This window comes from Sapajus apella, unplaced genomic scaffold, assembly GCF_009761245.1.
Source record: "Sapajus apella isolate SASKATOON/1434 unplaced genomic scaffold, GSC_monkey_1.0 scaffold90, whole genome shotgun sequence".
In the NCBI taxonomy this organism is placed as follows: Eukaryota; Metazoa; Chordata; class Mammalia; order Primates; family Cebidae; genus Sapajus; species Sapajus apella.
The window spans coordinates 622,806-649,691 of NW_022437030.1; the positions used below are offsets into that span (position 1 = coordinate 622,806).

At 38.4% G+C, this 26,886-nt stretch overlaps 2 protein-coding genes across 7 annotated transcripts in view; one reads left to right on the plus strand and one right to left on the minus strand.

Annotated features, from left to right (window-relative positions):
• The window catches only part of ITFG1 (integrin alpha FG-GAP repeat containing 1), a 295,251-nt gene extending 278,864 nt beyond the window's left edge, over nucleotides 1-16,387 (minus strand). Inside the window, exons 1-5 of the mRNA XM_032255603.1 lie at nucleotides 16,031-16,387; nucleotides 14,294-14,366; nucleotides 9,242-9,387; nucleotides 7,960-8,017; nucleotides 6,661-6,735 (exon numbers count right to left, since the gene is read on the minus strand). Coding sequence (XP_032111494.1) covers nucleotides 6,661-6,735; nucleotides 7,960-8,017; nucleotides 9,242-9,387; nucleotides 14,294-14,366; nucleotides 16,031-16,238 — 560 coding nt within the window. The 5' untranslated portion in view covers nucleotides 16,239-16,387. The remainder of the gene's footprint in view (nucleotides 1-6,660; nucleotides 6,736-7,959; nucleotides 8,018-9,241; nucleotides 9,388-14,293; nucleotides 14,367-16,030) is intronic.
• Nucleotides 16,388-16,497: 110 nt separating this feature from the next.
• Nucleotides 16,498-26,886, plus strand: part of PHKB (phosphorylase kinase regulatory subunit beta) — a 240,712-nt gene continuing 230,323 nt past the window's right edge. The window contains exons 1-2 of one of the 6 annotated variants that reach the window (XM_032255595.1): nucleotides 16,504-16,624; nucleotides 19,115-19,226. In XM_032255595.1, coding sequence (XP_032111486.1) covers nucleotides 19,172-19,226 — 55 coding nt within the window. In that variant the 5' untranslated portion in view covers nucleotides 16,504-16,624; nucleotides 19,115-19,171. Of the gene's footprint in view, nucleotides 16,625-16,685; nucleotides 16,704-19,114; nucleotides 19,227-26,886 lie in introns of those variants that run through there. The other 5 variants (XM_032255596.1, XM_032255597.1, XM_032255593.1 and 2 more) reach the window with 5 other exon arrangements.

The following is a 26,886-nucleotide window of genomic DNA, read 5'->3' on the forward strand; positions in this document are numbered from 1 at the left end:
CCAAGAGTTTGATAGTCCTAGAGAACATTCCAGTCACATCTGCAACAATCATTGTCACCTTCCAAAATCACTTTGGCATGAAAGTTACCTTCTTTCCAATTAAGGATGCATCCTGGGATATAATGCTAAGAAGAGCTATAAGATCTGTTTTTGGAATTTGGTTTTTCTTATGAATGCTCTCTTTTCTTTGCTCTCCCAAGGGTCTCTCTCAACAATAATGGATTTTTTTGACAGTATTCAAATAATGAAATAGCCAAAGTCATTAAAATAAAAACTATCATACAACCACAACTCCACTCCAATGCATCTGAATTCAGAATATATCAATGTGGACCATAATTCCTGCTTTTGTAGGCAAGTTTCATGTTAAGAGAAATGTACATTTAAAAAAAAAAAAAAAACTGTAAGTTCTATTAGTTTGGGATATCTTAGTTAATCATAAAAGATTTCCCAGGCCAGGCATGGTGGCTCGTGCCTGTGATCCCAGTACTTTGGAAGGCTGAGGCAGGCATATCATGAGGTCAGGAGTTCGAAGCCAGCTTGACTAACCTGGTGAAATCCCACTGCTACTAAAAAAATACAAAAATTAGCCAGGCATAGTGGCTTGTTCCTGTAATCCCAGTTAATCAAGAGGCTAAGGGCAGAGAATCACTTGAACCCGAGAGAGGAGGTTGCAGTCAGTCAAGCTCGTGCCATTGCACTCCAGCCTGGACCACAGAGTGAGACTCTGTCTCAAAGTCTCAAAAAAAAAAAAAAAAAGGAAAAGAAAAAATTTCCCCCATGTTTGATATCTGTGGGTTTTTACACCGCAGCAAATCACTGTTAAAAGGAGAAAATTATAGTGAAAACAGGTACACTATCAGACACAACAGTTTTAGGTAAGAACACCTGCGAAACCTGAGATTCTAGAAGGTGACATGCTTAAAATGATCTATGTTTCCACATTCCTTTGTAAGTCTTTACTTATGGTAAAGTAAACAAACACAGGCTACTATGCTGTGTTTTCAAAAATGGTCACATTATTTCCCATCTCACATGCTCTTTTGCATTCAATTTTGCCATGCCTGTTATCAGGAGGTAGAGTCTATAATCCACTAACTTCACTGAATCTTTGCTAGTCACGTGACCTATTTTGACCAATGGAATATAAAAGAAATGACACTTGTTTAACTTCCAGGATTGGGTCTTAAGAAATATGCAGTTTCTGCCTACATTTTGTGGAATGCTTCTTGAAAGGCAGCCATAATGCTACAATGAAGTCCAAGCTAGTAATGGAGAGAGATGGGGTGGACATATGAAGGAGCACCACCAAAGGCCCCCTGTGACTATAATAATGGTAATGATAGTACAAGAATGAAGGCAAAAGCACAGGCTTTAGAAACTGGAAGATTCAGATTCAATTCCCAGATTTACCATATTTACATATTGTGAGCTTGCGGTAGTCACTTAACCTTTGAATTAGCCTCTTCAGTCACTGTTAGCTACACAAGTTATCTGTGGTAAGAAAGAAAAAAAAAGAGCCAACTTAAGTGCCAACCTGAGTTACTTGGTAAACATTTAATAAACAAACAAGAAGCTTGTTTGAGATTCTCTTTGTTCTCTTCGTTTCCCATCCAACTCTGAGCCTCCAAAGGAACAGATAAGCTGTACAATTCTGTGGTGTGCCTCCTCTGCAAAATACACAGGAGAAGACTGGGAAAAGCATCACTGGAGAACAAAGTCACCCAGGTAAATTCCTCATGAATTACTCACTCTGGGCCTCAATGAGAACTCAAAGGTGTGGTTCTGGCTAAATCTTAAGGACCTCTCGGCAATAATGTCTCATGTACCTAAGAGAAAATACGAAGATTTCTTACATAAGAGAAAATATGGAGATTTCTTTCAGTCATGTTTTTATTATACTTTGTCCCAATATTCCTACCTTCCTAGGGTATGCAACAGTAAGAGTACACCTAAGAGACAGCACTGATTCTTAGGACAGGCAAATACAGTGGAAAAACAGGCAGTCTGAAAAGAAGCATATGCCCCATACTTGAACGCACATCTCCATTTAGGACTACTGTGGAACTCACTCAGGAACTGGAACTGAAGAGTTTAGGCCTCTGGACTGTCAGAAATCAAGTATTCGTAAAGCATTTTCAACAGTGTATACACTTTGAAAAAATGCAACTGGAATCTAATGAAAGAGAACTTAAACCTATATTTTCAGAAATTATGATTCTGATTCATTTCACCCTAAACTGAAATGGCAATATATACTAATCTTACTCAAGTCTGCTTCACACACGCCTTGTTTAGCCATACTAGTTTTTTTTTTCTTTTGCTTTTGAATATAGGGTCTCATTCTGTCACCTGGGCTACAGTGCAGTGGTGCAAACAGCTCACTGCAGCCTCGACCTCCCTGGCTCAACAATCTTCTCACCTTAGCCTCCCAAGCAGCTGGTACCACAGGTGCGCACCACCATGCTCAATTAATTTTTTCTTGTCTTTCATATGTAGAGACAGGGTCTCCTTATGTTGCCCAGGCTAGTCTTGAACTCCTGGGCTCAAGTGATCCTCTTGCCTCATCCTCCCTAAATGTTAGGATTACAGGCCTGAGTCACTGCCCGTACCCTATACTAGTTTCAACACATGCACAAGTATTAACAAGTAATGAAATAAAGCAAAATGGTTTCTCCCAAAAAAAGAAAACAAAGTTTTGATATATGCCAATAAAAAAAAATGTTACTATCAATTTTTTTTGGCATAGAAACTATAAAACTATACTTCTCTCAAAAGAAGCTGATCTTTCTGAATAATTATAAATATACGTACAAAAATCAGTAAGATTTAACTAAAAGCCAGTTGAGTAAATTTTGAGAACATCTTAAAACCATTTACTTAGAAAGAAATAATTTCACTTAAATGTAATAGTACCAATCAGAACATAAAATAAAGCAGTATGATAAGTCACCAGGAAATCTGAGGTAATTTAATTGACTCCTCCAACACATGTGGTGGGACTACAGGAAATAAAATTATAGACCCTTAAGAAATGAACATGCCATTTGAAATAATCACCACATATAAAATTTTAAGTCATCTGCTAAAAATTTTTTCACGATTTCTGCAGTTTAATTTTGAAAAGAAAAAGGTTTGTGTGAGAAACACTGGGAAAAGAAATTAATTTACCTCTAATAGCACAGTTTCTTTAGGAAAAGAGAAAAGTTAGAAAGCTGATGTAATGTTTCCATGGAAATGCTGATTGAGATGATGTATGGGATGAGAGGGAAGGTGCTGCCAAGGGAATCTGAAGAAAATACAAATCATCTCAAAGTTAACTTCTTCTGTTATGAGTATTAACGCTGATTACAAAGTCAAAAGCTGCCTTGAGTATTATTTGGTTTTATTTTGTGTCATAAATCTCATCATAATTTTCATATTCTTATTAAATGATAGATTTAAGTGATACAATATCATATTTCATTAAAGCAAATATTTATAATATTTTCTGTAATAGATCAGCAAACAAAATCAACAGTAAAAATGAAGGGTGATTTAATAAATCAGACATTGGTTATAATGTGAGAAAATATGAGAGGCTAAATGGAAAAATGGGAATTTATTTCTTCTGGATTGACAGTAGCTGACTACATTTAAATACAGAATACAGTTTTTTTGATAAAGGAGGGAAAAATGGACACCCACACAACAGTTAAGGATGGTTGCTTTCAGTGCCATTTATACTACATTCAGTATTTTCATGCGATCACTTGTGACGTAAACACAGTACAGCAAAGTATATATATCTGTCACATACCTACGTTAATATCTCCAAGCATACAAGTTGGGCCTGACCCAGAATGTGTCTGAACTCAGTATGGGAGTCAGAAAATTTTAACAGACCAACATTATATTTGGTTTTGACTAAAATTAGAGGTACAAGTGTTTTCACTTCAACATTAAAAACAATATTCTAAATGAGTATGCAACATCTGTTTCCAGTATCCTCTAACAGAAAATGCTCATGAACAATAACCTTACATCACTGCAGAAGCTGCTGTAACACTTAATAGCTGGGTGTTATTTCTAAGTAACATGGCACATTATTACATTATTTCAGGTCCTTATAAGTGAAGTTAAAGCTCAAACTGAAGTCTCACCTTTGACAATTTAACACACTTCAATTATCTCCAGAACCTCATTATATGCAGTGAGAGCCCTTCCTGTCCCTGTTAGATAACCCCACTATACCAATTATAAGGAATTCTTCTGCTTATCACCAGTGCTGCTTAGACTGATCATCCATACCTTTACTCCAGCCAACTGGTTGTGCTGGTTTTACCTGTGGGCTATCTCAGATTTGCAAATCTGCACTAGGCCAGGCTACAGCAAGGGCTTTCTGGTATAATCCTACAAAAGCATTTCCCACTCAATTTAAAGATCATTGTGAGTTGCCCAAACTAAAGTGCTGGTCAAATCAATTAAAGATAATCTTGGGTTTGGCATATCCATAAGGCATAATATATAAGTTGTAAAAAGTAGATTTCTTGATAAATAAGATTAGGCTGCCAATCAAGGTCATGTGAATAATCCAAAATGTCAATGCTAATGACTTTTTCACTTCTGCATCTATGCATGCATCTTATCTGTTGTTTATGAAACTGATATGGCTTAAACATATTTTTCATATTTTAGTAACATATTAATGCTTGCTCCCACAGGGGCATATACAGTTTTCTGTTGTCTGAACCATGACATTAGGCTACAATCATTCTAAGCAATGCAAATTTCTGTCAGTTTATATATCTTCAAACTGGCATCACGACAAATATTAGATGCAAACTTACCACTTGGATATGGTTAATCTGTAACTGAGTTTCAAATGACAGATATCCTAAAATACCAGAGTATTATTACTCTAGTATATTGGACCAGAATACAACATACAAAAAATAAAGTTGGACATGTTTTCATGCATAATAAGTTTTAAAAGCTGAACTTGTTCATGAAACAGAGGAGGGAAAATCTAATACAGAATTAAGGACAAACAGAGAAGCTATGGCGTTATCCCATAATATTCTAAATAGTTTTCTCACAGATTAAGTAAAAAATCTTTATAGGTATTAGAAGTTTTATTAATACTTTGTGAATTATCAACAATAGCTGTTTCACTTTCAATTTCTAAAGGTCAAACTACATCAGAATAAAGATATTCCAATTATTTCCTTGACTAAAATGTAAATTACCATGAAATAAAACAGGCCACAAGTCACTATCACATTCTCAATCACATGTCTGCTTTTGAAGAGAGGAAAAGAAAGGACAGGGTTTCCTAAGCAGTCCTCACTTGCTGTAGAAGGAGGGGAGTGGTGGAGGGGAGTGGACTGTGTTTTCCCCACACCCTACCTGCACTCAATTCCTCCTCCATTCGGCCACAAAAGCAAATCAGAACTTCCTTCCAATTTGTCTCTAAAGCAAGACTTTCTTCAAGATATTTTTCAAAGTTTGAAGGAAAAACAGGTTTCTCATTTAGGATTCACAATAATTCTTTCAAAGTTCACTATTACCAGCATCAAAGTACCCATATTCCTTATTAAAAACCCACAGAAAAAGTAATAGGGGATCTCCCATCCAAGTACTAACCAAGGTCAACCCTGCTTAGCTTCTGAGATCAGACAAGATCAGGTGCATTCAGGGTGGTATGGCCATAGGCTAGAAAAAGTAATAGGAAATGTGAATGTGTCTCTTCAGCATACCCTAACTTTTGACAATTTACTCCTCTGCATACCTATAAATCACATTTCAAAAATGAATCATAAAAACAAACACTTCTATAAAACATAAAGAGAAAAGTCACTAGAGTTCCAAGTAGCTGGGAAAGACAGATTAATAAGAATGGTCCTTTGTGCTTTCAAAAAGACAAAAAGTAAATAAATGTGTTCTGTACTCTTCTTGAACTAAACTTTACCTTACCAAATACAGAAAAAAATTAACCAGGTTGAAGGTATCTTGCTATCATGAATTCTCGTGCTACATGACCAGTTCTATTTAAATCCCGAGTAATTACAATGGATATCTTGGAATTTCGAGATTCCGGGCAGCTTTCCCTAAGAATTGCACACTTAGTAAGAGAGGTCTAGCATACCTAGCAGTTTTCCCTAAGAATTGCACATTTAGATAGTAAGAGAGGCCTAGCACATGTACTGGTGAAGGATAAAGTTATACGCTGACAAGTTTCCAGAGCTTAGTGGAACGCTTACATTACTAGGCCATTATTGACTGCTCACTGAATGAATGACAGAAAGAAGAAACAAATCTTATCAAATAAAGTCTAGAGGCTAACATGACTAAGGTAGGGAGGATCCACTCAAGACTGCAGGTATCCTCCCTATTTTCATGAAATCTGTCCATTTCAAAAACATTAATGAACCTATATTTAAATGGGGACCTGTAAAGTTTGAATCTCTAATGTTCAAAGAGTTAAAAGGACTAAGCTGGTCCTTGGAAAGCAGTTGCAGACCAAATCCAAACTATTTGAGAAAGCTTATATATATTGACCAAATGCCCATTTAAAAATCTTTAATGATAAAGATATCCAATGAGCTACTTTTTTTTCCAGTGGTTAAAGTAGCAGCAATACATATGATTAATTACATGGTTATAATCATATTTACTCACCCTCCTAATAGTATCTGTGGCTGGTTGGATTCATTTGTTATACCAAAAATATCAGGAATTAGATCACCATTGAAACTGAAAAAAAATTAAAACAATAAGCTGCTATTTCATTAAATTCCCACGTCTAATTTAGCTTTAACAGTAACTTTGAGAAGTGTGGTAGACATTACAATGCTCACCAGTATCTAGGGATAAGTAACAGGTCAAATGTCAGCACAAGTGACATGTACCACTTCTAGGCCAAAGGGCATAATTTGTTACCGGCCTCTTCAGCCCTCTCCAGGCTTGCCATGGGAATGAGAAGAATTTGTGATTCAGATGGACCAGCTACAAAAACAGTGGGGTCTCTGATGGGCTGATTCTAAGCAACAGCACAGGGTAGAGCCTATTGTTGACCCACATTGGACATACAGTGAGAGCAAGAAATAAATTTCTTTTGTGAGATATTGGGTATGTCTGTAATCTTTGCATAATTTAACCTATTCTTGAATGATAAGGATACAGCACTAATTCCTAGAAACTTATTTCAGAATCACAGGCCAACTAATTTATTTACATGGGCTTAGGAGAAATAACTCAGAAAAATAATCCTAGTTGGTATAAAACTTCATACTGGCCATTGAATATTTTAACAACAATGAAAAAAATACACAACTATGAAAGAAACCTAGCTGGGCACCATTAAGAAGATGAATCCATAGATTTACTGTTCAGACTTCTAATGGCCACTGAAACATTGCTGTATGGGCATGATTTTAATAACTGTAAGAAAGGCCGTACTGGAAACAAGAATATAGCCAAACTTTGCTCTAGTCCCGGGAATGATTTCTACTTCTACCAAAATACGCTGTCAGGAATTTGGATTTAAATTACCCTGATACACGAGTCTATACTGAGAATATAAATGATAATGCAAAGGAGGAGTTATATTATAAAAAGAACAAAAATTTCTTCTAAATATAGGAAACTTTCTAAACTTCTGGAGGAAACTGTATCCTACATATCAAGCATAACAGTTTTACTCAAAAACAGGTATCTTAATTCTTTCAGTAATGACAGCATAGGTCTATAACGGACATATCTGAGGCTACTGAAACAAAAACACAAATCTCTTCTTCTTTCCAAAATAATAAATTTCATTTTTCTTTTTCCTATTGGATGGCAAATAAATACAATATAATCAAGGGTACAGGCCTCTGAGTGGATTTAGTGTTTACATTACTTAGCAAAGTAGTTTCCTATGTGAAGATTTTATGTTTAAGTTTGAAATCATTTCAAAGGAAGCAAGCACATACTTACTCCATAATTAGTGGCTCATCTTGAAAAGTTCTATTGAGTATGGTCATATTGTTAGGATCTGCAAAAAGATATATATACACACAGAAATTGGCAGGAATTTTATATTACTTTTGATATCTACACTTAGGAAAAAATACTCTTCTACTCTTTTCAAGATTTATCTCTGACTTATTCCAACTATTATCATAAATGAGATACTATAAGGCTAGTTAGAATAAACATCAAACTTGTGAAGACAAAATATTGGGAGAGTATATTCTATAGTGAAGACTAGCATTACAATAATTTCCTTTTAAGGTATGCATGTAAATATTTCCTAACTGAGTCTTTGTATTTACACAATTCAGTACTAGAGCAGCTGACAACAGGGTTTTGGTATAAAGAAGGCAATATACGCAAAACCTCCTGGCTCTAAAATGTCCATGCTTACATACAAGCAGTACTTTGTACATGGTACTCCTTCTGTAAATACTTATTGACTCAATGAATATAATGTATTGAGATTACTGTTTACATTCACAAATGGTGCAGAGAACATGACTGAAGTTTTGCTTCATGAACAAAGTTGCCTATTCAGGTATAACTAATCAGCTTTTCAGATAAGGCTTGACGGTTTGTGACTAGATATGATAGACTGACTCTCAAACTATACTTCAACTTTTCTGTGCTTTCCTGTGCTGAGGAGACTAGAAACCAAAAATAGCATTTTCTACATATCCTTGCATCTGAGATGCTGAATAAAAGTTAAGCCTTGCCAATCAGATACACTCTGAGTCTTAAAGGCATGAATGAGGCAAAGGCTGTTTCTCTGCTATTTCTATCTGTGTCTGCTCACTGAATTTGGGAGTATCAAGAGACGAGGTGCAGCATTCATTTTGCTAGTGAGAATCACTGCAAGCATAGCATCATTCTGGCAGCAGCTGTGTAACTGGCCACTTCAGATAGGTGAAAGAGGTGGTAGCTTTTTGGATGATACTGGGATTGCTCCTGAAAGCTCAACCTAGAGTTTATTCTTTAGCCATCCCAATAGTTCTGCAAGCCATTAAAACCCTTTAATAAATCTCTGTCCTCTTTAAGCTAGTAAGAGTGAAGTCTGCCTGTAGAACTGACCCGTACCCAGTTCAGAGTTGAAAAAGAAAAATCGGGAAATAAACTTTGAGAAAATATTTTACCATTACTGACACCCAAGAACAGTATTTTTGAACTGATTTCAGAACAATATTTTGTTACATTTACCTTCATATTCAATGATAAATATTAAAAATTCTTAAAACAAATTCACCTAATGTTTGATTTTGTCCCCAGAAGATAACAGCTCCTAAATCACTCTTGGCATGATTTTTGGGAATATATGTCAGAAGGACATCCATTTGTGAATCTCCATCATAATCCCCAGGGACTACACTTGTTATCAATGCACTGTGATTCCTAAAAGAAACGAGCATTTACAAATATCAGACAAGTTGTAATGGAAAAGGACATCTCTATATTTTTACCATACAAAAATATTTTCAACATAAAACTTTAAAAGTTTCACATAACTGACTGATCGCCTTCTCTTTCCTATCTTTTCATCCCTCATATATTTAGACCTCTTTGGTCTACAAGAGTTCAGAATGAATGCAGAATAGTCTCAAGAAACAAGACAAATCTGAAATATGTGGAGAGAAAACTTGTTTATTATGTTCAAGCATTGGCTAGTACAGTTCCTTTGTGAAGGACACCAAGACATTTGGATGGTGTTTCTAACAAATGGAGGCTCAAACTGGCAAAGCAGCAAGAAACATTGCTGGGATTTTTTTCAATTAAAAGATATTATTTATAAAATATTTGGTTTGGATTTTAATATAAATTCAAAATATACAGTAAAAATTAAAAAAAAAATTTTCTTTTTGAAAGCTAGTAATTTAAGAATGGAAATTTTTTTGTTTTGTTTTGTTTATTTATTTTTTAAGAATGGAATTTTTTAAACCAAATTTGGCAATCAATACGGCATCCAAACATATACCTAATTTTATATATTTTTAAATGTTTTCCTTTTTCACAGGTATTGATATATTTTATCAATAAAATAATTCTAAAATTATTTATATGAATCTTGAAAACTTAACATCCTGGTGTCTTGTTTGAGTGACCCAAGCAAAAATTAGCCCTTAAATTCATTTTATATTTAATTCTACTTAGAACGAATAGCAAAACAGCAAATTTCCAAATAGACTATAGATAATTATTTTCTGAATGCATCAGTGGTCAGTCCTTACTCCCTCTCACTCAGCAAGGTAAGAACCAAGTGGTGTATTTCTGGAAAGCCTCAGGAATTAAGGATTTAAGTTACAGTAATGGGTAAGGTTTTGGCCTTAAGCTAAAAACAGCACTTAACCAAAATCAACAAAAGGAATAATTTAACCCTTGCCCACAGCTCTACTCTACTTCTAGAATGTTAGTTTGTCAAGAATATACTTGCAGGGCAAAAGACAGTAGACAAGTCCTACTAGGCAATGCATTCCCAATGATTTCTTTAGCATCTTACTTGGAAATATGAGTAGACACCTGCCTTCTAAAGAAAACTTTGACTATTAAAGAGAGCTAAAACAAATAACAATAAGGAACCTGAAGAAAACAGAGCTAATGCAACAAAAGAAAACTTCAAAATTACACTTAAGAAAGCCTGCCTATTAAAAAAAACACAACAACAGTATGCTAAAGACAATATCAGTGAGAAAATAAACAAAAAACTCAGAAATTAAAAATGTGACACCTGGCTGGGAGTGCTAGTTCACGCCTGTAATCCCAGCACTTCAGGAGGTGGAGGTAGGCGGATCACTTGAGGTCAGGTGTTTGAGACCAGCCTGACCAACATGGTGAAACCTCGTTGGTATTAAAAATACAAAAAATATTCCTTGGAACAGCTAACAGAGTTGGGAAAAAAAAATACAAAAAATAGCCAGGCATGGTGGTGTGCATCTCTAATCCTAGCTACTCAGGAGGCTGAGGCAGGAGAATCGCTTGAACCCAGGAGGTGGAGATTGCAATGAGCCAAGATTGTGCCACTGCACTCTAGCCTGGGCAAAAGAGTGAGACTCCATCTCAAAAAAAAAAAATGGACTTAGAAGATAAAGTTGAGAAAACCTCCTGCAAAGGAAAATGAAACAAAATGATTAAAAAAAAACAACAGATAAGATAAAGGAAAAAAGGATGAACCCAGGCAGACTAACAATCCACTGATAGGAATTCCTGAAAAAAACAAAAAAAATTTTCAAGGAAATATTTAATAATATAAGAGTTATTTCAAAAAGCCTCCAAGGATAGAGGCCTCTAGCTTGAAAGGGCCCACATAATGCCTAGCATAATAAGTAAAAAAATAATCATTCCTGTAATTGCAGTACTGGAAGGCGAAGGTGGGAGGACAGCTTGAGCCCAGGATTATGTGGCTACCGTGAGCCATGATTTTGTCACTGTACTCTTTTGTCACCTGGGTGACACAGAAAGACCCTGGCTCGATAAAAAGAGAAAAACAAATCTACACCAAGGCACATAATCATGAAATGAGAACAAAATGGAAAAAGAAAAGACTCCAATAGCTTCCAAAATTAAAACAATTTACATTTGAAAGATTAGGAGAAAAAATAGGATTGAATCTTAAAACAGTAACCCATGAAGCTAGACCACAATAAGCTAAAGTGTTAAGACAGCGTATCAAAAGCTTTTGGACATGACAGGACTCATCATGCATCCTTTCTCAGGAATCTCCTAAAGCATGCACCTCTGTGAAGTAAATGAGGAAATTTCTTTTTTAAACTGTGATAGAATAATCCTGCAAAAGGCGTGGAGAATGAATCCAGACTGAATAGGAATGTACCAGATCCAATGGGAAAAACAAAAATGCATGATAGGTATATGGCTAATATGAGGGAATATCTGCAAAGAATTAAGGATACGTACATAGAAAACTATGCAATTGATTTTTAAAAAAGCAATAATTTACTCCAGTAGGGCAAGCTACACAAAAAATGAAATACTATCCCAGCACTTTGGGAGGCCAAGGTGGGTGGATCACCTAGGTTGGGAGTTTAAGACAAGCCTGGCCAACATGGTGAAACCCCATCTCTACTAAAAATACAAAAAATTAGCCAGGCGTGGTGGCAGGCGCCTGTAATCACAGCTACTTAGGAGACTGAGGTGGGAGAATCACTTGAACCCAGGAGATGGAGGCTGCAGTAAGCTGAGATCGCGCCACTGCACTCCAGCTGGGGCAACAAGAGTGAGACTCTGTCTGAAAAAAAGAAATATTGTACACTACTTGGTTCTGAATTACACAGACACTACATGGTTAAAATGTAAACAATGATTACTGATTTAACTAAACTAGGACAATGTAAATAATTTACTTATGTTAATTAAAAAAGAAACGAAATGAATATTTAAAAATGATAATTCAAGAAATTAGTGTAAAATTTTATTATAAAATATAGTAATAAACACTAGAAGAATCAGCTACAGGTCTTAAAAGTGGTTGCATCTGAGAGAGAAATAGGGGTATAGGGGAGAAAAAGGGTGAAGAATAGTTAATTTGCTTTGAAAATTATTCTAAATTAAAACACAAACAAGAGTTACTAAATTTTGAAAGTACATTGCATTAATAAAAAAATTAACTGGGGCCAGGTGCAGTGGCTCACGCCTGTAATCCCAGCACTATGGGAGGCCGAGGTGGGCGGATCACAAGGTCAAGAGACCGAGACCATCCTGGCCAACACAGTGAAATCTCTCCATACTAAAAATACAAAAATTAGCTGGGCGTGGTATTGCACCTGTAGTCCCAGCTACTCGGGAGGCTGAGGCAGGAGAATTGCTTGAACCCGGGAGGTAGAAGTTGCAGTGAGCCGAGATCACGCCACTGCACTCCAGCCTGGTGACAGAGTGACACTCCACCTCAAAAAAAAAAAAAAAAAAAAAAAAAAAAAAAAACTGGGATATTTGTTTTAACTTATCGGAATACATGCCTTTTACATCCTTTAAATTTCCTTAATTTCTAATCAGAAAAAAAAAAAAATTCACCTCTAGGCAGTTAGCTCACTTCTCATATACACTGACCAACTTCAGTTTCTTCTTACTCCTAGCATGCTGACAGTCACCACCCAGAAACATTTCTCAAGGGAAATAAGTTCCTACGTATCCATTTATAAGTTTCCCCTCAAAGTTCTACTTAAAGGCCATTTTTTTTTAACATGAGTTTGAGGTTACATAAAATACTGTAGAGTCTGAGAACTAATTAGCCCACACAGGGAATTTTTAAAAACGGTTTTCTAAGTAGTCTTTAATCTTCTACAAACTAATTCATTCTGCATATGCTTCACCAGTAAATCAACTTAAAATATTGTTTTCGTCATCTCTCCTTTGCACAAGGACCTGATGATTCCCCTCTTTTAAATGAGACTTTGTTCAAACTCTTTTTGCAATTTCTGAAGGCTCCCAGTGTAGCCTTCTTATCTCATGTTCTTAGTCCTTAACTTCCCAAACGGTACCTTCCACTTTTGTTAGGCAGATCTTTCTACCACCTCTTCAAAACATGCTGCTCTTACTTTTATCTCTCATAAATGCTCGGTCCCCAAAGTTGAACATCTTCACCTAACTTTTTATTTATACTAAGGTCAAGCTCAAGTTCATGACGCTGGAAGCTGCCCCTTTGGCCTGCACTGACCCATCTCTTCTTGCCTGAATTCAGACAGTCACAAATGCTTGCTGCTTGTAGTTTCACAACTGTGTTGTGTTACTATCATGGAGGTAGAGATGTGGGGGTGGCCACTGTTTCATGCAATGCCAACCACAGAAAAGAAAAACAATAACTATTACTTGAGCATTTTAAAATTTCAGATAATTGAAAAAACTTGATCCTTCCAAGTCAACCTTAAAATTCACCATCCATCAATCAATTAAACAAAAAAATTAGAACACTGACTTTTTCCCCACCGCAACATAGTCCGCTCTTTCACAAAACACACTGCCATCATAATGAGACTCCTGTGAGTGACTGCTCCCTCAAGATGAGGCACAGATCGAGACACATTCAAGAAAGGATATGAGATTGCAAGGAAATAAAGGGTGTTTATATATACAAACAAAGCTGGATCCACTCAAATTTTATTTAAGTCATTTTTAAACTTTGGTACTTTCACTATTTTTCCAAACAAATCACTTGCTACTCACATCTCACAACCAGTGGTTTTGCATCCCAACACCACAGGTAAGACTGACTTTAAAGACAATCTAATCAGCAACTGCATATCTATTATTACATTAATGACTGTTTTATCAAAATGATCATATATGTACTTACTTGAAAGATATCTTGACTTTGGGTTTAAAATAGGGTGCATTCTGGTCTGCCAAAAAGACGATTAAGTCATTTCCTAAAAGAAACAAATATATATTAGAAAAATGTTTCTTGGTAAGACACCCAATCAGGTTACAAGAGGGTTTCTGAGCACTGTTCTTAACAAGAAAACTTATTCTACTCCAGTTCATCTGCCCTCTCAAGGACAGTCCCACTAGTCCAATGGGGATGCCTAATATTATGTCACAAGTTCAATGTTGAAAGCAGCAAAGGAACAGAAAGGAAGAACATGGGAAAAAGCAGTTCATCAAGAGAAACTGAAGCCAGTGGATTCTGCAAGAAGTCAGACTGGTTGACTTAAAAGAACAATATAAAGATGATGCCTTATAACTATATTACATGTCAAGACTTGTCTTCCCTGAATCTAGCAATGCTGTCCCTTGTAATGCTGTTTGGTTCATTACATAGATGCATGACCCCAAGGATGCAGGAACTCCCATTGTAAATATCTGACAGCATGGATGTAATTAAGCATGTAAGGAGAAAATCTGAATCCTCCAAGACCCTCCACCTATGGAACCATCCTACAGAGGCTGATACGTTCTTCGAGCTCAATTAGTACTCATTGAGACAGACTTTTGGAACTGTTTAATCAAACACAGGCCATCTTTAAAGTCAAGGCCACTCTCTGTATCCAGTTTGGTCAGGGTAGCAACAGGTTTGGCAGTACATTGCTAAATGAGGAGTCAAAAACATTGGGAAAATATTCAGAGTCTGTAAAAGGCTCTGCATCCTGGCAAGGGCCCCAAGTCTGGATCAAGATCCTGTCAGGCAAGCTCTGAGTAGCTCTTCACTTCCTTCCTTCATGGCATTGATCTTTAAGCCACATCTGCTTCTGTGGGTACTCAAGAATGGTAAGGACCACCCCCTGCAACAACGCCCACTGTCAGCATCAAGATTTATAAAAAAATTAGTTTTTTGTAAATGATGGCTAAAGCAAAGAATTTCCAAGAACATATTAGCAAAGAAAGTAGAGATTTGGAACACTAAGGTGATGACCAAGGTGAGGAAGGTGTACACGAAAGAAAGGCAGCTCAAGAGAGAAATTTCTGTAGTTTGAGAATGCTTTCCCAAGGAGGCATTGGGTTTATCAGTGGTCCTTCAAAAACGCTTGTGTGAGCTGTTCAGTGTTTAGGCCCTTGAGGGCACATTCACTTCAAAGAAAGCTGTGGCCTTGACAAAGAGAGGGGTGGTGAATTAGGTAGGTGGGGAGGCAAGGAGAAGGCCCCTATGAGAAGAAATTGTCAAGTTGCACCTTTTCCTGTTCATCAATGGGGAAGGAAGACTGAAGCAAAACAGAAAGGAGAGGGCCTTAGGAGCGAACGTTAAGGCAAGCTACGAAGATTCCTGGGAATCAGGAAGCACTTTGGAAGGCAGGTGATTCCATGGGGAGAAGAGGGTAGGGTGAGTGGGTGGAGGCCGCAGGCCTCTTAGGAAAAAACCTGGGGTGCTGTCAGGGCTTTTGGGGGTAGGTCAAACTGTAGGGTGGCTGGGTCAGAACCTGGGATTGGAAAAGGTGGTGCAAAAGGACAATCTGTTAAGAATGCTAAAGGGAAGGCCACAGGGCTGGGAGAGAAGGGCCAGGAAATGCGGAAGAACCGGCCATTGGGCAATGGGTTTGGGGAACACCGGGAGGGGCACACAGACAGCGAACAGAGGGAGGGCCCGGCAAACACTGACTTTCCCGCAGTACGAAGAGGTCCGTCTGCTTGTCGGAGTTGAGGTCCCCGAAAGCCGCAAGGGTGCCCCAGGCCTCGGCCCCAAAGAGCTCGGCCGTGACGTTGTGCAGCGCCCGCGCTGGGACCGGCCCGACTCCCAGTAGTGCAAGCCCCGCGAGGAGCGGCGCCAGCAGCGCCCAAGAGCTCGGCAGCCGGCCCGCCGCCGCCATGGCAGCCCCTCGGCCCCCGCCCGCCGGCCCAGCGCCGCGCTTGACGGCAGCCGCAAAGCACCGCGCCACCAGCGGAGAGAGTAGGCGCGCAGCCCGGGAACGCGTACAAGCCGCTGCCGACTCCTTTTTCTCTCTCCCTCTAGGGCAGCCCTTCCGACGCTAAAAAGGCTGTGGAGCTAGGGTGAAAGTCGTCCTGACGCTCACTTCCGGCAGGCGCGCCTCCCGACAGTGTCGTGCGGGGGGCGTGGCCGAGCGGGCACTGCTGACAGGCTGCCCTGGGGGCGGTGGCCAAGGCGGCTGCAGGAGCGCGATGGCGGGGGCGGCCGGGCTCATGGCCGAAGTGAGCTGGAAGGTCTTGGAGCGAAGAGCTCGGACCAAGCGCTCAGGTTTGGCTGACTGGGGCGCCGCCCCCCTACTCGAGCACCTTGGGTGGTGCTTTCTCTCAAGCACCTTTGTGGGAGGCAGGTGGGAGTCCTGGGAATGAACCTGTGCCCCGAGTTCCCCATAGAAAGCAGGTGGCGGCCTCGGCCTTGCTTCTGATATCTTCTTCCACCTCTAAAAATTAGATGGCAATGCCAACTCCACTCTGTGTGTGCCCCCAACTCTTTTCAGGTTGTGATCCCCACTTGGAAAGTAGGTAGCGGTCCTGACTTCCCTTAGAGTCTTCTAACTTAGAAATCAGGCGGCAGTATATTCCTGGGAAAGGGAGTGTACCCTCCCTGTGAGTGTTCTCCGCCCAAGTCAGATAGCTTAATCAGATCAAGTCAGATGTTGTAGCTACGCTCTGGCTGCAGAGAGCCGGCGACTGCTCCTAACCTTATGTCTTATATCCCTTTTACATTTCCCACGGGTTCTAAGCAGTAGACCTGTCATCTGTGTAGCAGAAACTGAAGGAGGCTGGGCCTCAGGTCATGAAGTGCATAGTTAGGGCTCAGAAGGAGGAGGGCTCCATCCTTAGGCAAGTGGCCCCAGATTTTCCAAGCCCGAGAGCCTGGAGGTCAGAAGGTGCCTTGTAGGCAGTTTGAACAGTTCCAAATGTCCCGAACTGACTTGTTCAAATTGCAGCGTCATGACTTGTGGAGTTATCAGCACTTGTGGCTGAAAACTCCTCTTAAAGCCGGGATGAAAACTTCCCGTATTTCCTGGCTGGCTGGAGTTAAGCTTAAGCAAAAAGCATGCACTTAAACGGGAAAGGTGGAAGGTAGAACGCAGATTTTCAGCTAAGGAGCTTCCCTTTGAAAGAATTGACTGTCATATTAGGGGATGTGAAAGGGATTAGCTAAGAAAATTCACTTTGCACTTGCATTGCTATTAAGAAATTATTTTCGGCTGGGCACGGTGGCTCACGCCTGTAATCCCAGCACTTTGGGAGGCCGAGGAGGGCGGATCACCTAAGGTCAGGAGTTCGAGATTAGCCTGGCCAACATGGTGAAACCCCGTCTTTATTAAAAATAAAAAAAATTAGCTGGGCGTGGTGGCATGCGCCTGTAATCCTAGCTACTCGGGAGGCTGAGGCAGGAGAATCGCTTGAACCCAGGAGGTGGAGATTGCAGTGAGTAGAGTTCGCACCACTGCACTCCAGCCTGGGCGACAGAGCGAAACTCCATCTCAGAAAAAATAAAATAAAATTATTTTCTCAGCTAATATATGCCCCTTATATTTTAGGCTTTTTCGCCTTTATGAAGTTCTTAGTTGTCTGTTGTACATACTGACTTTTTTTTTTTTTTTTAATTTGGAGAAAGTAAATCTAATTTCTGAAAATCTAATTTCAGAAATCATACACCTAACCTTTATTGCCAATTTCATTCTGTTTTTTATACCTTACAAAAAGTTCTGTTTTATTTAGGGTTATAGTAAAATTACCAACTATGAAATATGAGAGAATGTTTTCAAAAAGTTGTCCTTAATACTACTGAGAATCAATAAAGTGACTTGGAATAGTCACATGTATTTGTTTCATACTTTTTCTTAAATTTTTTTTGGTCTCATATAGGAATATTGATTTGGCTACTAACAATGTGGCTATCTGGATATAAAAAGTGTTATTGGATTGGTTATGTCTGAACAAAGAAAGTAACCAGAGTTTTCTTACAGGAACCTGAGTACTGCCCCCAACATATATTTTTGCAACATTTCTCTTTTCCCTTCCTAAGCACATAGAGTTTATTTTCTTCATCAGTCTTTGTTTCCTCTGAAATGCATGTCATAACAGTAAGCTTTGAAAACCTTACTTCTCTTTTCTTAGCTGAGAAAAAGAATTCTAGTGTTAACTGTTGAATGCAGTTATTTAAATCCAGTGTTATGTGCAAAGTGCATAATATCAATGTTGAATGTTCCTATGTGTTTACATTGTAGTAGTAAAAGGAGATACCAGTTGAAGTCATCCCTCCAAATTAGTAGTTAAATTTCAGGTTTCACATTCTTATAACTATATGAAGTACAGATGATAAAGTTAATAACTCTTGAGTTAATAACTTCCTATGTCATTAGAAACAATCAACTTGATTCTGTTTGTTACTTTTAGAAAAATATATAAACAGGGCTTTGTTCAAAACTTCCACTAACCTGACTCTGGTGTAGAGTCCTCCCCACAGAGTTTGAGCATTGTTACATAGTAGCATAATTACTTCACTGCACAATAGAGGATACTACTTTTATATGTTTAATAAGTGGATATTATATAGTTCCTGCCTCATCCATATGAGCAAGTGTAATTTATCAAAGCGAAGAAAATCACATTTTCAAGTCATAAAAGAGAAAATAAAATTACAATGATTCTTAGTTACTGCCTTTGTTGCGCATTGCATCATGTTAATAACTGCTCACACTGCTTTCAATTAATTTAACACTGATTGCTTCTAACCTTCACTAAACAGTTTTAAAATTGCTATAGCTTAGCCTGGGACGCTTATGATTAGAGCCAACAATTTGAAATGGCCTGCTCACCTGATGCAGTCGTCTCCTCGTCTTCTGCTTTCTTAAGGTCTGGTAAGTGTTGTAGACCCCGAAAGGGTCACTTGGTAATTTTAAATCCCTTTGTTTCTAAAGGTTGATGTCACCATAAGATATCATTATGTCTTTATTTCTTCTTTGCTGGGCCCAAGCCTGAGTACCAGACTGGTGTGAGGCTTAACTTTGCATTGTGTTTTGAATGTGGCCTGTTGTGTTCTTCACATGTGGGATGTGAAAAGGACAGAGAGTGGAGTGCCTGCCCTGATACTTGCAAGCTGTTTGAGCAGATGCAGTTCCTTAGTGTCTGGGAACCTTCATTGTTAAATGTGCACATAGTGTATTTCTTAAATGCTTTTTGTCTTCTTGCCGCAATGGAAGTAGCTTTTACGAATTAGAAATTTGTGGTCAACATCCCATTCATCTATTCTTCATCAGCTTACTGTGAAGCAGGCTATTAATATATACGTTTTCACAGACAGGAAGTGACTTGTCCCAGGCAATATTTTAAGGCCATGTGCTTTGGCTTTTATCCTGTGGCTTCCAGGTATAAGGGCTGGAACAGATATTGGGACAGTGACTCTTTGATTGTTATGTTAATGTACCCCTTTGAGAGCTGGATGAAAGCTATGCAATTGCTCCCCAGATGTGTACACAGGATTTTGAAAACAATTTCTGGGGGATTCATGGACACAGACATGATTACATATGGATTCCCATTAGGAACCAGGCCTTTGGATGTATATAGTCTCACTTTACAGAAGAAGAAACACATTTTGTTAGGTGGCCACATAGCTGAAATGAAAACTGAAGCATTTAGAGCCCTTTTCTGTAGTTGTGGCCTAACTTGGGCCATTTAAAACCTATTATGTGCTAGAAAACACGGAGAAGCCTGCTGTTAAGAGGCTACTTTTTCTGTAATGTCTCTTAGCAGAGTATTTCAAGCCTCAGGACTCATGAACAGATAAATGTAAGATGAGCACCACCAACACAGTGAAAACTCCTTGGCTTCACCATAGAGTTTCAGAAGTGTTTCTCCCTCTTCATTCGTTTTCATTTATATTTCAAGTCCTGTTCTGGGAAGACAGAGGAGGAAAATCTTGAAGAAAATAAATAGGAAAGAGCTTAAGGAAGAACCAAATGGAGAAAACAAAAACTTACTCTTCAAGATACTAAAGTGATTTCTATCTTTAGGTGTCATTTGCTAAACGACAAAATATTATATGTAACAATGCCAATTGGTTTCTGATTTTATTTTTGAACTAAAAGAACAGGAGGACAGATATCCTAGACTGTGTTTTCTTTCGTTATAAGCACTAAGCTCTGTTTTCCATCTTAGCTTTCCTACTAAGAAGGAAAGTGGTTTTAAGTACTAGCAGAGTCATTGAGTAGTAATGGGGAAATAGAATGCTTAAAGATAGCTTTTATGCATCAACAGTCCTGAAAATTTCTAAACCCAAGAACTGTGCTTTAACATTACGTAGGTGTTTGAAGACATATACAAGAAGCTTTTCCAGTACTGTATCATCAAATTGAAATGGAATGCACCGAGAAACAGACTAGAAAAATATTAAACTTTAGTGTTACGATCCATTTTAAAGAATGATTCTTTATAAATTACTTTCAATGTTGACAGTTTTTTGGGAGCTCATCTGACCAAAACTTAGTAAAACTATAAAGACACACTTAAAACTTGTATCTGTTAAAGTGGCAAGTACCGTTTCTGCTTGTGTTAGCTTAACTTTGAATTGTATTTTGAATGTGGCCTGTTGTGTTTGCATTTCAGTACTCTGAGTGGTTTGCATTTATAATTTCTTATTTAGAAATACTGCATTTATACTGGAATGATTTGCTTTCCCTTATTGTAGTTCTTTGGACATTGTCTTTATAGGGATGTGTTTTATTGTGTGATTTCATTGAACAATTATTTTAAATCATGTCCTGGCTTCACAGCTGAGCTTTTCATTGGTACTTTGGCTAGAAAATATCCAGTATTGCCAAAAGTGAAAGCCAGTAGTATCTTGATTTTGAAAAATTCATTTTCAATGTACTTGCATTGTTTTATGTATTTTAAGCCTTCACATTCCTCCTGGATATGTTTCTGCTTTTTGTTTTTTATTTGTTTTTCCCCTTTGTTGAATTTAGTGTGAGTCCTGCATTTCTGTATGTGCATACTTGAGTTGTGCTCTGCTTATGAATGTACTAGTATTTGCTGTGGTTGAATGTAATTTGTTTTGACTGCTTAAACTGAAACAGGGATCAAGATATCCAGGTTTCCCTTTAAAGACCCTTGGAGTAATATGTACAATACCATGAATTTATGAAGAAATTTAACAGCCAAAATAAATTAAATAATTATTATGGAAGGAATGTAGTATTCAATACCTTAGACTGCTTCCATTTCTCATGTGGCCACTACAGTTATATTAAGTTAGCAATGTTGGTCATCTGTAGCAATCACCTTGGCAATACAGTTCAATTACTTAGAATAATGGTTATAGCATATTGTGATGAGGTAAGAAATAGCTTGGCATTTTTGCTTTTATTCTTAAATGACATAGATAATTTAAGAGATTATTCCTTTTTATAATGGCTCATGAGCTTATCTACCTTGGCTCCCTAAGTTTATCAGCCAGCTGATAAGTGGGCTTCAACATAGGACTTGAGTCTTTTCATTTCCTTGTTTCTCTTTATGTTCTGTAATTAACTTTCTTTTGTTAATTTAATTTGATGGGCAAATCAGTACCTGTAAAAATTTTATTGTATATTCTGGGCAAAACAAAACCTTTAATTTTATATATGCCTGACTTTTTTTTAAGGAATTTATATCGCAGCCTTGTTTTTAGTTAGCTAATCTAACCGTCAACTAATCAAAAAGATTCTTGTGATTGGAGGAGAACATAGGCCTGAGTTTCCTGGACTCTTGTGGGTTGTGGCCTCCTTTAAGAGCCTAATGAAAGAGTACATTTTGTGTTGACCTATACCTGGGTCTGATTCTGGTTCTGTTGTTTACTACCTATTTGATCTGAGCACGTTATATCTTTTTGAGATTCAGCTTCCTGCTTTGTAAAAATGACATAATAAAACCTACCTGGAGAGATTATTGCGAAGATTAAACAAGATGTTTGTATGCAAAACACTTGGTGTTTAGTAACTGCTCAATAAATTTTAGTTATCTTTCCTAAAAGTATGTGCCTTTTACAATATTACTGATGTGTATTAAAGACTAATGACTTATATGCAACAAATATTATTTCTTATCTCTCTCTCGTTTTGATATCTACCCTCAAAATAGCCATTTTAAGAAAATCTGTCATACTTAAATATAACTAGCTTGAATCAGGCTACTCAGAATTTAATATTAATAGAGCTTTGCTATTTAATATGGTCCATTCCATTTTGTAAATTTAGCTGTTTTACTCTATGTCCATCTTATTTTTGTCAGTAATCACTAACTCTAAGAAATTGTTTCTGACGGTTTCCGTGGAAACTCCTATTAGATAGCTGGTAGAACAGTTGTTATTTTATGTATACTTAAAAGATATTTTTGTCTCAGGTATGCAGTGGACTCCCTTCATGTGGGATGGAATTCTCAGAAGCACTCCTTAATTGTATCCTATTTGGAGCTCTGACCTCTTCTTACGAGGTCTTGCCCTGTAATCTTGTAAGATTTAGGAAATAGAGGCCATATCATATGACTTAACTCCCTTGGCATGAATCTCATTGACCTTCAGGCTTACTCTCTTTCTGTGTCATTATGCTCAGCAAAAATGATGCTTCATATTTCATAAGTGAAGTGATTTCATGAAGAGCACAACAGCTTGTCTCGCTCATTTAGATTGTTATTGAATACTCACATTGGGCATTCTAAAAGCTATTTTCCTTGTACCATTTTCTCTTCAATCTTTTGTGAAATCAGAGAAAGAGTAAGAGGAACTCCCTAGAATTCCTGATTCTGATCCAGTTACCTATGCACATTTCCAAATGGGAATATGATGGGCATTTCAAATGTATCCTGAACAAAACAGAACTCTTATTTTCTACTCTTATTCTTATCCCATTCATGTTCCTCCTTAAATATAACTCCATTTCATTAAACTAAACCATTATTCTTCCAGCTACTTAAGCTAAAAATACAGGGGTTATTCCTCTCTTTCCTTTACCCTTTCATTCAGTTAATCTGTAAAACCTTTCTATTCTACCCCCAAAACACATACCAAATTTGTTTTTCTCCAGATATACTCCTACCTCCCTGGTCCAAGCCACTTTTATCTCTGGTCTACACTACAGAAATAGACTGATTTCCTGTCTCTACATTCTTGTCTCACTACTATCTGTTTTCTGCCAAGCAGTGAGATGGGTCTTTAAAAAAAATGTAAGTCAACTCATGTCACTTTCCTGCTTAAAGCGCTCCCATTGTATCTGTCATTACCTTAGCATAAAATCTACATTCCTGGCCAGGCAAGGTGGTTCACACCTGTAATCCTAGCACTTTGGGAGGTGGAGGCAGGTGGATTACCTGAAGTCAGGTGTTCGAGACCAGCCTGGCCAACATGGTAAAACCCTGTCTCTACTAATAATGCAAAAAATTAGCTGGGCGTGCTGGTGGGCACCTGTAATCCCAGCTACTCAGAAGCTGAGGCAGGAGAATTGCTTGAACCCGGAGGCAGAGAATACAGTGAACCAAAATTGCACCATTGCACTCCAGTCTGGGTGAAAAGAGTGAAACTCTGTCTCAAAAATAAATCAATAAAAATAAAAGAATAAAAAATAAAATCTACATTCCCTTCCCTTGAATGACAAAGTCTCAGGTGATCTGGCTTTTGCCTGCCCCTCTGACCTCCTCATAGAATGTTCCTCTTCTCCACCGCTGTCTTTGCATGTGTAAGATGCAATCTGATTTGCACCTTAGGCTCTCTGTAGTATAGCTATTTAGGCACTCTGTAATAACTATTTTCTCTGCCTGGAAAGCCCTCTATACTGCCGTTTGGGTAGCTTGTTCCTCTGGTTGTGTTTTGGGTTCTCATCTTAAATGTAGCCTTCTTAAAAAGGCTTTTTCTGCCTTCCCAATCTAAGTAGCCTCCAGATGCATCACTCTTAATTTTAATTATCTGCAGTGTCCTTACTGTTAGGTAATTTTTTTTTCCTTCTTAGTTTTCCTGTTCATCTTCATCCACTAGAGTATAAGCTATATAAAAGCAGAGACTTGGCCAGGCACAGTGGGTCATGCCTGTAAACTCAGCACTTTGGGAGACTGAGGTGGGCAGATCATGAGGTCAAGAGATTGAGACCATCCTGGCCAACATAGTAAAACACCATCTCTACTAAAAATACACAAATTAGCTGGGCGTGGTGGTGCGTGCCTGTAATCCCAGCTACTTGGGAGGCTGAGGCTGGAGAATCGCTTGAACCTAGGAGGCAGAGGTTGCAGTGAGCTGAGATGGCGCCATTGTACTCCAGCCTGGGCAACAGAGAGAGTCTCGTTCTCAAAAAAAAAAAAGCAGAGACTTACTTGTTTTATTCACAGCTGTACCCCTAGAGCTCAGAAGAATGCCTGGAACATAAAAAATGTTCAGTGAATCATATAGTATCTATCACACTGGAGACTGTCCTGGTTCTTTTGAGAGACAGTGCCTTAATGTGCTTATTATATGGATGTTAGACTCATACAGCTGGACTTAAATACTTGTGTTGATACTTACAAATTGTGTGAACTCAATAACAAAGACATGGAATCAACCTAGGTGTCCATCAACGGTGGGTTCGATAAAGAAAATGTGGTACATATACACCAGAGAATAATTCACAGCTGTAGAAAGAATGAAATCATGTCCTTTGCAGCAACATGAATATAGCTGGAGGCCATTATCCTAAGTGAATTAACACACCAACAGAAAACCAAATACTGCATGTTCTCCTAAGCCGGAGCTAAATATTGGGTACTCATGAACATAAACATGACAGCAGTAGAAACTGGGAACTGCTAGAGGGGAGAGTGAAGGAGAGGAGCAGGGGTTGAAAAACTAACTGTTGGGTTCTTTGTTCGCTGCCTGAATAATTCACACCCCGAACCTCAGCCTCATGTAATATATCCAGATAGCAAACTTGCACATGTTTGTTACCTAAATCTAAAACAAAATTTGAAATTATTAAAAATAAACAAAATGGTTTTTCCCCCAAAACCAAACAACTTGCGTCAACTGTTTTGCACTTAATTTTATAAACTATGGAATGGAGATAATAGTATATCCCTCATAAGTTCTTTGTGAAGATGAAGTAATGTCTAGGAAGTACCTAGTGGTGGTAGTAATAGTACTAATGATAATAATGATTTTTTGTGTTATGATGACAGCAGTGACAACTTTTTAAGCAGCTAATCTTTGTTGAGTACCTAATGTGTGACAAGTAGTGTTTTACATTTAAATCTCACAGAAATCCTCTTTGGTAGGCATTATTACTATCCCCTTTTGAAAAACTCAAAGCACAGAGAAGTAAAGTAACTTACTTAACGTCACCCAGCTAGTACTTAATGGAGCCGAGACAAACTCTGGAAGAACTGATTCTCCTAACCACTGCTGCCTTCTCTTCCTTCATCCATGGTGCCTAGTACTCCATAAATAAACAGCAGTGATTACTATTGATGTCTTCTTGATGTTTACTGTTCTTTCATTCATTTGTAACTAACTGATGTTTATTGGACCTCTCAGATGTAGGAAGTTTTTACTAAATAATACTGGTCTGAGAGAGCTCATAGCCTGATGGAATTTATGCCGAGCTGAAGGTGACCACTGCTTTTGCATACATTCATTCTGTGTCTCTCCTGGACTGCTCCAGTTGTTTCCTACTGAACTTTGCTACCTAGAGCCATCATCTCCCATTGTACTCTCCATAGTCAATGCACACTACAAGTTGTTGCCTGGTGATTTTTCTAAAATGAGCTAACCACTTAAGGTTAAGCTCTCCATCTCCTGCAGGATTGAGGTGGGGACTTCAAGGAAAGCCTCTCTGGTAGTGACATTTAACTCCTAGAAATAGGAGTCAGTGAAGAAGTAGGGTAAGAATCTAGGCCAAGGATTCTGGGGCTAAATAGTGCTGGGTATTTAAACGATACTGAAAAGACCGTTACGGGCAAAGCATTGTAAATGACAGGAATGGGTGAGAGGAGGGGCTGAGATGGGCAGGGCCTTGGGAGCCCTAAAGATGTTTGAATTTTATTATAAATGGAAAGGAAAGTGATTGAAAATTTTAAGTAGTGGAGTTGTAAAGCTGGATTAATATTTTACGAAGATTCTCTGGCTGCTATATAAATATAGACTGGAAGGAGCCGGGCGCAGTGGCTCACGCCTATAATCCCACCAGTTTGGGAGGCTGAGGCAGGCAGATCACGAGGTCAGGGGTTCGAGACCAGCCTGGCCAACATGATGAAACCCGTCTCTACTTAAAAATACAAAAATTAGGCCGGGCGCGGTGGCTCAAGCCTGTAATCCCAGCACTTTGGGAGGCCGAGGCGGGTGGATCACGAGGTCAAGAGATCGAGACCATCCTGGTCAACATGGTGAAACCCCGTCTCTACTAAAACTACAAAAAATTAGCTGGGCATGGTGGCACGTGCCTGTAATCCCAGCTACTCAGGAGGCTGAGGCAGGAGAATTGCCTGAACCCAGGAGGCGGAGGTTGCAGTGAGCCGAGATGGCGCCAT